The sequence below is a fragment of the Somniosus microcephalus genome, chromosome 6, assembly GCF_052327205.1.
Source record: "Somniosus microcephalus isolate GS21.2 chromosome 6, FLI_Smic_1.0, whole genome shotgun sequence".
In the NCBI taxonomy this organism is placed as follows: Eukaryota; Metazoa; Chordata; class Chondrichthyes; order Squaliformes; family Somniosidae; genus Somniosus; species Somniosus microcephalus.
The window spans coordinates 49,849,414-49,863,520 of record NC_140992.1 but is presented as its reverse complement, the minus strand read 5'-3'; the positions used below and the strand labels follow the sequence as shown (position 1 = coordinate 49,863,520).

The 14,107-nt window shown below is 43.9% G+C and overlaps 1 protein-coding gene across 1 annotated transcript in view; it reads left to right on the top strand.

The window, feature by feature from the left end:
- Positions 1–14,107, top strand: part of LOC147115698 (chloride channel protein 2-like) — a 644,493-nt gene that overhangs the window by 93,705 nt on the left and 536,681 nt on the right. Inside the window, exon 2 of the mRNA XM_085990183.1 lies at positions 1,198–1,354. Within this exon, the coding sequence (XP_085846309.1) occupies positions 1,198–1,354 (157 nt within the window). The remainder of the gene's footprint in view (positions 1–1,197; positions 1,355–14,107) is intronic.

Below are 14,107 nucleotides of genomic sequence, written 5' to 3'. Positions count from 1 at the left end.
TTTATTTTGTTTAATTCAGTGTTCTCACTAAAATTTAAATGAACATTGCATTTTGAGAAATGAACATGCTTTTTTCTGTTTGTCAAATGCTGTAACATGATGGTGCAGATCACACTGAAACATATTATTATGCCATGGAAATGTTAACCAGCCACTTACATGTGACATCATAGCATTGAAAATAACCTGCTGTTCCATTCTTCTCTTTCCCCCTTCCCCACTGCAATGACAACAACTTTTTAAAAGAAACAAATTTCTGTTCAGATAAATTACTTTGACTTTGTGATTGATGATGGGAGTTCAACCGTCAAGTGGATTGCTTGCAAACCTGATATTACTAAAAAAAAAAGAGGGAGCTTGCATTTATACAGTGCCTTTCAGGTGCTCAGGACTTCCCAAAGCGCATCAAGTAGTTTTGATGTGTAGTCATAGTTGTAATGTAGGGAATTGCAGCAGCCAATTTGCACACAGCAAGTTCCCACAAACAGCTTTGAGATAAATGACCAGATAACCTTTATCAACCTAAATTATTTGTTCAAGTCTCTGGAATGGGGCTTGAACCCATGATCTTCTGCCTCAGGTGAGAGATGTTACCACTGAGCCAACACAACCTAGAATTGTGAATATCACTGGATAATATTCTAGTGCTCTCCACTCCTTCCCCTCCTCACATTGTCTGGCATTGATTGCAACATAATACTTTTCTTGTGTGCAGAACCCTCTCCGCCTCTTTAAAAAAAAATTAAAAAAAAACATTTTATTATTTGTAGTTCCCACCCATTAACTTGTTTATTCGCAACAGCTAGGGTATGCATTTTTATCGAGGTAAATGAGAATTAAAACTGGGTTTGTCCTGGTAGCTAACTGGTGTTTTGTCACAAAAAGTGATAATTTCAGTCCACAAAATGTGCCAAAAGTACAGTGGTAATGGAACTATAATCATGCATCTCAGCTACATCTGTCAACAGCAAATGCAGCCAGCTAGTAATTCTAGGCATCCCTCTTTGAGAAACTATCTGCAGTTGGTTCCATTGTAGAAGGAAGTTGACTTGGTTGAATGCTTGTCAAATCAACAGAGGTGATGAAGATAAACAGAATTTTGAATTTAGGATTGAAACGTGGCCCTTCATTAATATAATGTTAAAAATGCCTCTCTTTATGCATTTACTTGATTCTGTTTTTCCATTTTATTACTAGATGTATGGCAGATATACCCAGGACTTGGGTGTATTTGCCAAAGAAGAAGCAGCTCGTTTGCGCCAAGAAAAGGACCACGTAAGGTTATTTTCAAGAGAGCAAGTTAAGCGTGCTGAGTTGATAGAATATGATCGAAGTCGTTGCGCTAGATGTAGAAGTAAGTCATTTTAATCCATATATATGTGGCCGTGTGGCAGACTAACTAGAATACAGCAACAAATATTAATATTTGGTACAGATTATTTGGCTGGCAACCATGTAACACAATGAAAGCTCTTAAACTGAACTACCGGTTGCCTTAATATTTCATTGCTAGAGGATTGGGTGACAACAGTTCCATTAATTGTGTTGAATATTTAAAAAATGTTACTCTGGACAAAATTTGATTATTACGCTTTTTCACTATATGAGAGTTTCATTGTTAAAAAGTAATTGTTTGACGTTTAATAGGGGTGCTCATTGGTGTGTCCTGCTCTAGCTTAGATCTTTCAGCAGTTATGCCATAGTAAAGAAGTCCATGTATAAAGTTTTTAACAGGCAGTCAGTGTGAGTGTTTTTTTTTGTCTTACCTGAGCTTAAGGTAATAATACAAAATGTTTACCGGAGGAAGGTTCATCCAGTTTCTAAGCAGACGCCTGTTATTTGCGGTAATTGAAACCTGTCCTAAACCAGAAAATAAAGATGCATCGTTTAAAAAATATTTTTCTGACACAATATTAATGGATTTTTGCGGGGGTCAGGGGGCGGGGGGGGGATTTATTTGTTGTTTAATCTGGCCATGGACCATTTTCACTATCAAAGGGAAGTGGGAAAGGAAGGAAAGTGATTTATCCATCCTATGCGAAAGTTAAATGAATAATGAGGAAATCCAAACAGGAAGGATGGGACAATCCCTGTGAATGGAAGAGGTTTTTTTTTCCCTCCACAATGTGACTATTCCTTACCAAACATTTTTGTATGGCATCGCCTTGCAATTTATCATTATTTACTCTTCTCGCATTTTGGTAACTTTTATGTGCCTTTTCAAGATATTTTTCCTCTGTCAGCTAAACTTACTTTTGAAACAATTAATTCAAACTTCAGGTATTTTATGAAAACTTTGATTTTTATGATACCCTGGCATTTCCTACCATGGCTCACAATCTGTGCCTCAAGTGCTTTCCTACATATCCTGACGTTGTTCATGGTGAATTATGCCAGAAGTTGCTCTACAGCAACCTAGGTAGCTGATAAGATAGAGAATGAGGGGTAGAGTTTCTGCTTTGAGCACAATGGGCGATCTGGGCGCAAATTGTGCCCAAAACTGCGTTAGTTTTGAGAAGTGTGTTTTTTTGTCTCGTGTTTCTGCTCAAACTCATTTGCGTATCGCCGAACATAAAATCTGCCACGAACCAGCATTGGGCAGCATGCAGCATTTTAGAACGTAATTTTTTTTAAAAAGTTGCCTTTAAGAAAATATTCCTTGCTATATTGGCGCAGTTTGATTAGTACAGCTGAAAATGGGTTTATCAGAGTGCCCAGTCCATCACCTGTGAGTAACCCGATTTTAAATAACTGAAAATGACTTTAAAAAAAAAACTATACCGAACCATTTGCTAGTTATATAAGTGTACAGTAGTTAGTTTCCTAGTGAAATTTTTTTTTTTTAAATTCAGAAGCTTTTAAAACGTGCCTTTAAAAAAAAAAGCTTAATTTTTCAAGCCTCCTCAAAGGCCCATATACGAGCACAATTAGCAGAAACTCCCAATGGTGACTAATTTGATCTGGGGGCCTGGCCAGTTTTGTGGACGGGGCCAGCTTCTAGCATGATGTGTTTTCAACTCGCGCAAAAGATCGTGGAAACTTGATTTGCGCTGAACGTAATTTGCACTTAAAATTCCACGATCCTGTGTGCTGGTTTCTCCGATTTCGGGCGAATTGTGCCGAAAAAAAACAGCGCAATTGAGCGGAAACTCCAGGCGATGATTTGCTTTGTGGCCAAGCCAAGGAAACATGCCGTCGTTCTGCAAAGGGTTTTACTTTGGCTGCAGCTTTCAGATACTACAGGCTGCCGTTGGTCCCCTAAGGCGACTGTTATAAAGTTCACACAGTCAAGACCATTGATTTTGGAACCCTAGGCACTTGGCCATGTTCTTACATACTCCTTCTGTGGACACTCTATGGAAAAGCTGGGAAATGGCTTTAAACATCATATCAAGAGTGCCACTGGTGCATAGATGAGGGAGAAGTTTTAAAGAAAAAAAAGTACTTTGTCAACAAAGTGTTGATGTATCTGTTGCCTTGATCAGATCACAAGTGATGGGCACGTGGTGCTAGTACAGAGAACGGTCCTTTGATTTGGCCTTCGGTCTGCCCTCTGTGTCTGTCTCTCATGCCCTACTGTGCTGTAGTAGCAATGTGGGTCTATTGACCTCTCCCCCCTCCTCTCTCCCCCCTCCCCTCTCCTCCTCCCCCTCTCCCCGCGGGTGTTAGGGGTAAACATAAGGCAGGTGTACTTACTTGCCCGTTGCTGCTCAGTTCGTATCCGGCACCATTTGAATATTCCAGGTGGCCGAGACTTCCGCTACAGGCAGGCGGGCGCCTCGTGAATGGCGTGCAAATTGGGATCCTATGAGGCAATTAGAACCCCAACATGATATTAGCCAAAAGAATCGGAAGTTCTGCCAATTGCCTGACCCGCTTGGCAAAGCCTAACTGGATTGATTCCAGAGACAACAGGCCGCAGGATTTAAAGATGACATGAGCTCCAGGCACCCAGATCATTGGCACCTGCGTGCTAGTGAGCTTGTTGGAGTGACTTGGCACTTTCAATATTGCTTATTTGTTCTATTATATATTGCATACTCGCCCTCAGTAAACAGTGAAAGCTTATGATTGGTGGTGTACTTGGTGCACTGTACTGGGTGGTGGAGGAGGAAGAAGAGCAGCAGCAACAACAAGAGCAGAGGTCTCCACATGCAGGAAGAGCTGCTGGTGGGCTTCTGAGAAGACAGCAGGTGAGGGGGCCGGCTCACAGAATGCCTTACCCAACCGACAGGGTTCATAGGCCAGGGATGACTTTTCTAGATCTGTCTGAATAGGCTATGTTTATCAAGGCAGGTTGTTTTTCACCTCTACAATCTCTTGCAGGAACACCTGGTGCCTGCTGTGTTGGGGGGGGGGGGCTAAGCCATGCGAGTGGCAGTAAAGGGGACAACCGCCCTGAACTACTTCACCTCAGGGTTGTTCCAGGGTACTACTGGGGACATCTTGCGCATCTTGCAGTCGGTGGTGCACAAGTGCGTCAAGGAGGTGACCAATGCACTATTTACCAAGGTGGACCAGTACATGTCCTTTCTGATTCATGACAACAGTCAAAATGAGAGAGTTTTGGGGTTCACACCAATGCTATTGACTGCACTCATGTTGTTGTCGGGGCACCACAAGACCAGCCAGGAGGCTTTGTAAACCCCAAGGGTCTTCTCTCAATTAATGTGCAGCAAACAAAACAAAATGATTGTGCAAGTCTGTGCTCGGTTTCCAGGCAGCTGTCACGACAGATTCACTTTGCAGCAGTCAGATAGACCCCCTAGTTTTCCAACTTGCCAGGAATTTTCGAGGATGGCTGCTTGGGGACAAGAGCTATCCCCTTCTAACATGGCTCCACAAGGAGCGTCATCAAGCTCACTATCAGACTCCTAAAGCAAAGATTCAGGTACCTTGATAGGTCCGGGGGGCTCCCTGCAATATGCTCTGGAGAGAGTCTCCTGCATCCTTGTGACCTGCTGCACAATCCAGAGGGAATTGCAGCTGGAGGAAGCAGATAGGCAAGGAGTTTTCATCTAATGAGGAACAGGTGGGTGATGGAGAGGGAGAAGCAGAGGAAGGAAGGTAACCATAGCACTTTGCAGGTAGAAATGGAAGCGATACATTAATTGCTCAATGCTTCAGATGATGTGCTCATTTCCCTACCATGAAAATTGAAACCAATCTCCTATGCAGTAGCAGTCTTGGTTACCTCGGTACCCCAGTCACCACTCTTATCCCTGCATTAAATAACATTGAAACCATTCGGGTAACTTTTTTGAAAATATCCATTCTTGATGTGGGCGTTGCTGGCAAGGTTGGGATTTATTGTCCACCCCTATTTGCCCTTGAGAAGGTGGCGGTGAGTCGTCGTCTTGACCCACTGAAGTCCGTGTGGTGCGGGTACTCCCACTGTCCTGTTAGGATTTTGGCCCAGCGACAATGAAGGACTGGCCAAGATGGGATGATGCGTGACTTGGAGGTGATGGTGTTCCCATATCCTGTAGATAGTAAACACTGCAGCCACGGTCTGGTGGTGGAAGGAATGAATGTTTAAACTGCTGACAAGGCAGGCTCATAACGCACTGCAGACCAATGTGCTAAAAGTGATGAATGCATTTGGGTGCATATTAAAACCATCAGTTGCTTCAAATTATTAATCATCCAGGTGTCAGTCCATAGTGCCATTTCTAAAAGGTTTATTCACTCTGCTACTTCTAGTAGTGCTCACCCAGTGGCTTCAGGTAAGCTGATGATCAGCTGCTGTAGATGAAGTTGGGACCCTTGAAAAATAGGATACATTCGATAGCCCTTGTAGTCGTTACAAGTGGATTCTGTTTACAACAATCAATGCTCACATTTTTGCTTGAGGACAGAGATGACCTGGAGGCTGGAGTGATCTTGGTGCATATTTCCTCCATTCCCTGATCTCATTAATTCAAAAGATAGAAGAGAGCAAGTTATTCAGATGACTCAATGCTGGCTTCAAAACTTACTGCTTCGACATCTTGAGAATGAGCAAGAACAGATTTCCATTGCCTTCCAGGAGAGATCTCCTGTCAGTGTGGAGCTGGGCGAAGGCTACAATATTGCATCCAAACCTGAAAATAGTTTGTTTGATGGTCTGGTTATCGATGGCTAATAGAACTTTTGGTAGTGGACTCTGTGATCGGTGTCTGCAGGATGTGCAAATAACAGGGCTTTTAATTTTTTGTGATGTGGTGTTCTGTTCATCTATTTGTCTCACATTCTGGAGTGTCTTCAGCATTTTTCAAAGTCAGTTTAAAGCTCAGTTATGCCACCTGTTCCACGGTTGCTTCCTTGGCATCTACATCCTGGATTCCAGTTGATAGTGTGTGGATTAATCCTTTACACGTTTACAACCATTACTGTCTGGATTTGACAGTTGTACACAATAATACTTTTGGCAGATCTGTCGTGGCAGCTGGTGTTATGGGCCTGCTACAGGTGCCTGTGCCCTCCTGAGTTGTACTACTTTGATGTACTCCTAAGCTATGTGAGGTATGCTTAACGAAGAAGAGAGATTGATCATAGATTATCCATCTTGTAAAGTCGTCTTCATTCTTTGACTGACATGCATCCTCGGCATGCAGCAGTCCCATCCACCTGTCTCCTCAGGCCCTATAGCAGCATATGGGTGTGGGCTAAAGAGTTATTAATTGGTCCATTTTAGGTTGTGAACATTCCATCCATTTTAAAATTACTTTGAGTTCCAAATCAAAATAAACTGATGCAATGGCTCCGGCTCTTGGACTTTATACGTGATGGGAATAGGAGATCATATGTGGTTATATAAAGAAAGATAGAATTTGCATTTATAAAGCAAGTTATCACCCATCAAAAATGTCATTGACATTTTTATGTGCACTGCAGGCATGTTGTTTCTCCAGAACCAATCAAGCTAAGCTTTACTCCAACTGTGTGTGGAGAATGCATATTATAAGAATGAAGATGCTACAAGGTATATAATCTGTGTAATTTGTCTTTTTTTGAAGCTTATGTCCTGATTTTAACTCTGTGCGTGAGTGTGGCGTGTGACGGGAGAGTGTGGCGCTGCGTGAGACTCGTCAGATTCCCACCCAAAGGCGGGATCTAGAGGCAAATGGGGTCGGGGAGGGGTCGGGAAGCTGGGGATAGCGGAGGCCTAAAATATCATTGTGGGGCCTGGAGGTACACTGCTGCTCCTCCCAACTCACAAGGAAACAAAACAAACTTAATTTTACTCACTTTTTTTGGCCCAGATCCTGCTCGTCACCAGGTTTCACAGGTGAGTCCAGCACTGTGCATGACTGCCGGGATCGTCCGTTAACATCGCATCGCGGTCCTAATTGCACCAAAAGACTTTGACATTTTAATATTAATGAGGCCCCTGCCTGCCTGTGGTGGGCGGCCCAGACGCTGCTAAAAACACAGCAGTTAAAATGGTGCCGGGCGGGGGTACGTCGGGAACCCAGCGGGATGCGCCCTACTGCTATTTTAGCCATCTACCCGCCCCGTTCCCGCTGGGCGGGCAGGGTTAAAATCAAGCCTTAGTTTCAGTTGTCTGGAAATTTGGCTAGCTCAATATCAGCAGCAGGACTTATAACTTTATCACCGAGGATTCCCTACCTTGGATAGTCACGTAAAATGTAGTACAGGTAGACTACCCTTTATCCGAAAACCTCGGGACCAGCCGAGTTTCGGATAAAGGAGAATTTCGGATTTCGGAAGGTGGGTCGGCGGGGGTCCGCGGGGGGGTCGTGCGCACGACTTACGCTGACGCTCAGCGTAATCAGTCGGGGTCGGCGGGGTACGCGGGGGGGGGGGGGGTTGTCGGGGCTGGCGGGGTAGGGTCGGCGGTGGTCGGGGCCGGCGGGGTACGCGGGGGTCGGCGGTTGTCGGGGCTGGCGGGGTCCGCGGGGGGGTCGGCGGTTGTCGGGGCTGGCGGGGTCCGCGGGGGGGTCGGCGGTTGTCGGGGCTGGCGGGGGGTCGTGCGCACGACTTACCCTTTATCCGAACTTCCGCAACCGGAGCCCTCTAAAAACCTTCGGTTGTTATAGACAAAGGGAGACACCTGAGAACTCACAGTAACCATCTAAAGATGATGTTGGCTAACCCTCACTGCACTGGAAGTCAAGCACACACCAGTTTCATATTCCTGAAATTTGAAATCAGAGAAAACACAGTACAGGTAGACTATCCTTTATCCGAAAACCTCGGGACCAGCCGTGTTTCGGTTTTCGGAGAATTTCGGATTTCGGAAGGTGGGTCGGCGGGGGTCCGCGGGGGGGTCGGTGGGGGGTCGTGCGCACGATTTACCCTTTATCCGAACTTCCGAAACCGGAACCCTCTAAAAACCGAAGGTTTTTTCGTTCAGCTTAAGTCGTGCGCACGACTTACGCTGAACGAAAAAACCTTCGGTTTTTAGAGGGTTTCGGTTTTCGGAAGTCCGGATAAAGGGTAGTCTACCTGTACTACATTTTACGTGACTATCCAAGGTAGGGAATCCTCGGTGATAAAGTTATAAGTCCTGCTGCTGATATTGAGCTAGCCAAATTTCCAGACAACTGAAACTAAGGCTTGATTTTAACCCTGCCCGCCCAGCGGGAACGGGGCGGGTAGATGGCTAAAATTGCAGTAGGGCGCATCCCGCTGGGTTCCCGACGTACCCCCGCCCGGCACCATTTTAACTGCTGTGTTTTTAGCAGCGTCTGGGCCGCCCAGCACAGGCAGGCAGGGGCCTCGTTAATATTAATTGGGATGGTCATGCATCAATTTTTAAAGTTCGTGGATGATTGGGAGTCCGAATCACATTGCTTCTAAGCTGCTAGTGGTGATGGCAATCCCATATGCAATTGGGGAATGAATCTTGAGATTTTCTAAATAAACCAGCAGTTCACAGACACCCCAGGCTTGTGACATGGTAACATAAGTCAGGTTGCCACTGAGAGAGGTGATGCTATTTTAAAAGCCAACTAGCTGCACGTCGGATGAGATTCGGCATTTCCTGGTTATCAAAGATAAATACGTTGATCTAGGATCGAGCTGTTGACACCAACAACGTGCATTCATGAATCACCTTTAATGTAGACAATATCCTAAAACACACAGAGAAACAGACACTGAGCCAAAGAAGTAGCGATTTAGGAGGGGGGTAATCAAATGCTTGGCCAAAAAGCCTAGTTTTAAAGAGGGTCCGAGAGAAGTGGAGAGGCAGAGGGGTTTGGGCAGGGAATTCTAGAGGTTGGGGCGGAAGCGGCTGAAGGCGCGGTCAACAATGGTGGGGTGAAGGGTCAGGATGCGCAAAAGGCTGGAGTCAAAGGAACGAGGAGTTTGAAATGTGGTACGGCTGGAGGAGGTTACAGAAATAGGGAGGGGGAAGGTTAAAAGGAGGAGCATTTTAAATTTGAGACATTGAGGGACCACAAGGACAAGGATGAACGGCGGACAGTACTGTCGTGTGGGACGATGTGAGTAGCAATGTTTTGGACAAGTAGAGGTTTATGGAGGATGGGAGGACAGCCAAGAGAGCTTTAGAGTAATCGAGTCTGGAGATGATGAAGCCATGAAATGAAGCCATGAAAGAGGGTCTCCGTGTTGGATGAGCTAAGGTTGGGCAGAGACAGGCAATGTTAGAGGTGGGAGTAGGTGGTCCTTGTGATGGAGAGGATATAGAGTCAAAAAAGTCAACTCGAAGTCAAATAGGATACCGAGAGTGTGCAGCATCGGATTCAGCCTAAGACGATGTCCACGGAGGGGGATGGAGTTTGTGGCAGGGACCCATGATTTTGGCTTCAGTCTGCCCACTGTTTAACTGGAGGACGTCGAGACTCTGAAAGACTGATGTCAGACAAGCAGTCTAGCAGCACAGAGACGGTGGAGGTGGCGGAGAGGTACAGCTAGATGTTGTTGGTGTACATGTGGAATTTGACCCCATGTTTTCAGATCATGTCGCCAAGGGACAGCATACCGGTGGGGGGTGGGGGGCAAGAATAAATCCTTGTGGGACTTGAGTTAATAGTGCAGGGGTAGGAAGGCAACCCATTGCTAGAGATGCCCTGGCTCCGATCGGCTAGGTGGGAGTGGAACCAAGCGAGGGCAGTCCTGCTGATCCAGACAACGAAAGAGAGATGTTGGGGGAGAATGGTGTGGCTGACCATGTCAAAGACTGCAGAGAGGTCAAAGAGAACAAAGGCGGATAATGCGCCATGGTCACAGCCACTGAGGGTGTCATTTGCGATTATAATTAGGGCTGTTTCAGTGCTGTGAATTACGCTGCTAATTGAACCATTTTGTTTTTTTTGTCATTTCTGTCTTTTAATAGAAACAATTTATTTTTTGGTCTGAACCGGCCTTTGGGTGTGCTGATTTCCACTGATTTTGAGGAGCAAGCAATGTGTATTACCATTTCCAGTGCACATCTCAGGCTTCATTGTTTACCCTGAGGCCTGCTATCCTACATACGTTGTGCACAAGGCCAAGTTTCAGTTCACAGGAAGCACATGCTTGTTTACGGAAGTAGTCTTTTGGATTGAACATGGGTTTAAAAAGTAATGAGAAGTAGTTCCTAATAGGGGTTTTCCTGTTGTTTTTGCAGCTGTTTCAGTTTCACTGAGATGAATGATAAACTGGTGGTCTAAATCCATTTGATTAACAGTAATAAAAACCTGGCTTATTATTGTGTTTGACAGGCATTGACCATTAGAAGTAACCATAAGAAGATAATTCTGTCCAACGTGTTTCCAGGGGTATTTAAGAATGGCATTCCATATTAATTTTAACCTAGAGTCCCCGTTTAAAATAAATAAATAAATAAATAAATAAAAATAACCTGGCTTATTTTGTTTTACTTAGCTAAGTAGATACTCTTTTTAAAAAAAAAAAAAAAAAAAAAAAAAAAAAATTGTCTGAATTCACCATTGTGTTAATTTTCTGCTTGTAGGAAGGGAGAGCATTGTGCCCTTTTCTGTTATAGTTTCTCACTTGGATATATACTTCTCTTCTCAAATATATATAGTTTTGTATAACTTATTAGACCCAAATCAGGATGGTGGGTGCACACCATTTTGCTTCCAAAGTTTCTATCGAACCTGAATCTGTTGGTATTAGCAGATGGAAACTGTTGGCCGTTCAGGACCTGCCTGTAATGATGCTGTTTGACCAAGTTTTTGGTCACCTGCCCTAATTTCTCCTTATGTGGCTCGGTGTCAATTTTTTTTGTCTTATAACACTTCTGTGAAGCGCCTTGGGACATTTTACTATGTTAAAGGTGCTATATAAATACAAGTTGTTGTTTTCACACAGCTCAAGCACTTAAATTTGCACATAACCAATTTCATACATCCAGTGATGAAGTGCACAAAGATTAACTGAAATAGCACAACAATTTTTGCGAAGCTCATTTTAGAGACCTGGACATGGAACTCCTATTTAGTTGCATTATTGAAATGCATAGTAAACTTCATGGTTGAGGATACCATCTGAGAAACATCAAAGGGAGTGGCAAATTTAGGGGATATGGCTGCATTCCATTATTAACCTGACTCCCATTGTGAGCTCAAACCTGGCTTCCCTAACCAGACCCAACCCAATCTGACCTGACCTAACCCAATCCAATCTGACCTGACCTTGTGGTGTATGTAACCTGTTCCACCTTAAGAGAACTTAAGCCTGTTCCACCTTAAGAGATGTACTACTTTCTCTGGCTGCTGTATACGTAATACCGGTGGTGACCACCGGTATACAAGTACTGTGTAGTGATATTGTATTTAGTATAGTCCTGACCTCCAACTAGTAAAGACCTGTTGAACTTTATTCTTGTAGTCTGTGTCAGTAATTAATCTTAATACAACTGGAACACACAGACTTAATAGACCTAACCCAACCCAATCTGACCTTACCTGACCTAACCCAACCTGACTTCTGCTGAATCTAAAGTGCATCAGGTATGTAATTATCTGACTAATCCACATACCCAACTGTTACTTTTGTGTCTGCTGCACTTGGGTAGTTGAACAAGTAATGGTAATCTGCTTTACAACTTTCTGATTAAGTTTGTATCTGTCAGAGACTGGATTCCTAGAATTCTAGAATGATGCAGCACAGAAGGAGGGCATTCAGCCCATCGTGCCTATGCTGGCTCTTTGAAAGAGCTAACTAATTAGTCCCACTGCCCTGCTCTTTCCCCATAGCCCTGAAAATTTTTCCTTTTCATGCACATATCCAATTTCTTTTCAAATGTTATTATTGAACCTTCTTCCACTGCCCTTTCAGGCAGTGCATTCTAGATCATAACAACTCGCTGCGTAAAAAAAATTCTCCCCATCTCACCTCTGGTTCTTTTGCCCAGTTCCTTAACTCTGTGTCCTTTGGTTACTGACTCTCCTGCCAGTGGTAACAGTTTCTCCTTATTTACTCTATCAAAACCCCTCATAATTTTGAACACCTCTATTAAACCTCCCCTTAACCTTCTCTGCTCTAAGGAGAACAATCCCAGTTTATCTAATCTCTCTACATAACTGAAGCCCCTTATCCTTGGTATGAGATTACATAAAAATTATTTCTGCAAAACTACTGGATGTTTACACTTCAGAATCTAACCAATTCATCTTCATTAATCCAAAAGCCAACTCTTCACCCTCAACAGAGGAAGATTTACCATTTGGACAATGACAACAAACAGACAAAGTGTCAACATATTTATTTATGTTTCCTCATTAGTTGAACTTCCATGAGCAAGTAGAAGGCTTGTAAACTGGAAAACAAGCTTGTCAATAGAAAGCAAAGATGATAATAAATGAACATGCTTTGTTGAGTAGATGGTTCTGTTCTGGGTTCTCTGCTGTTCATAAACTTTTATGATATGGATAGTGTGATCACCCAAAGCCATAGGCTTGAAAATACAGGGTGCTTGCAAGGTCATCAGATTTATTTCATTCTGCTGTGGGACGGATACACTGCATGCAATGAACGCAGAGTCTTGAGAATTCTGTACTCTCTATTTCTTAGTGTATTTGTTAAGGAACTAATGTTGTTTATATTGTAGTTTCCACAATAAGGATTGCTTTCCTTATGTTAAGCAGACTTTGTCTTTTGGAAGTTAGGACACAGGTATTTCTGGGAGTGTCAATATTTGTAAGGGGGCACCCATACACACAGAAGTTTGGAAACCATCACCCTAAAGCTATGTGCCCAGGTGATGAGCATGAGGGTGATGGATAGCATTCAGAGGGATTGGGACAAATTCATACCCTTTGTTCTCAATTATAACTTCACAGAATATTTATACAAATTTACAATAACTTGTTTATATTTCGAATCAAATCCAGCTAAAGGTCTTGCATTTAGAAATTACTCAATTGCTTTCTGATAAACCAAGTTGGGGAGCAAGCCCGAAAACATTGCGAACCAGTGCACTTGCTCTTTGCTATTCCACTGCCGAATACGCCTGCCCTGCATGGGAAAGGTCTACTCATGCCAAGAAGATGGATGCCGTTCTGCATGCAAGCTGCCGATTTATCACAGGTTGGTTAAAACCAACAAACACCAACAGCCTATATATCCTGGCGGGTATCGCTCCCCCTGATATAAGAAGAACGGTAGCCAGCAAGAAAGAGCGACTCCGTCAAACATCAGATGAGAGGCACCCTCTGCATTGTCATACACCTACACCCAGCCGCCTAAAGTCAAGGAAGAGCTTCATGAACAGTGTTGTTCCATTACAATCAACCTCATCTGAAGCCCGCATCGCCTTGTGGAAAGACCGGCTTGCCAGTCTTGAACAACCCCCAGTGATGGAAATTTTACCTGATGAAAGCCTTCCCCCAGGAGCTAATTGCAACTGGGCAACCTGGAAGTGCCTTTACAGACTTAGGACCGGTGTAGGTTGCTCAAAGGTGTCACTAAGCAAATGGGGATATTCAACCAGCCCGACAACTTGTGAATGTGGAACTGAGGCACAGACTATGCAACATCTCCTGAAATGCCCATTGTTAGAGGAACCCTGCACTGTTGCCGATCTTGCCGAATCCAACAACAAGGCGCAAAAATGTGTCCAGTTCTGGCTGGGCTATGTATAGACTGTCTGTGGACACGATAAGAAGAAGCAGCTCTACCATTTCAGTTA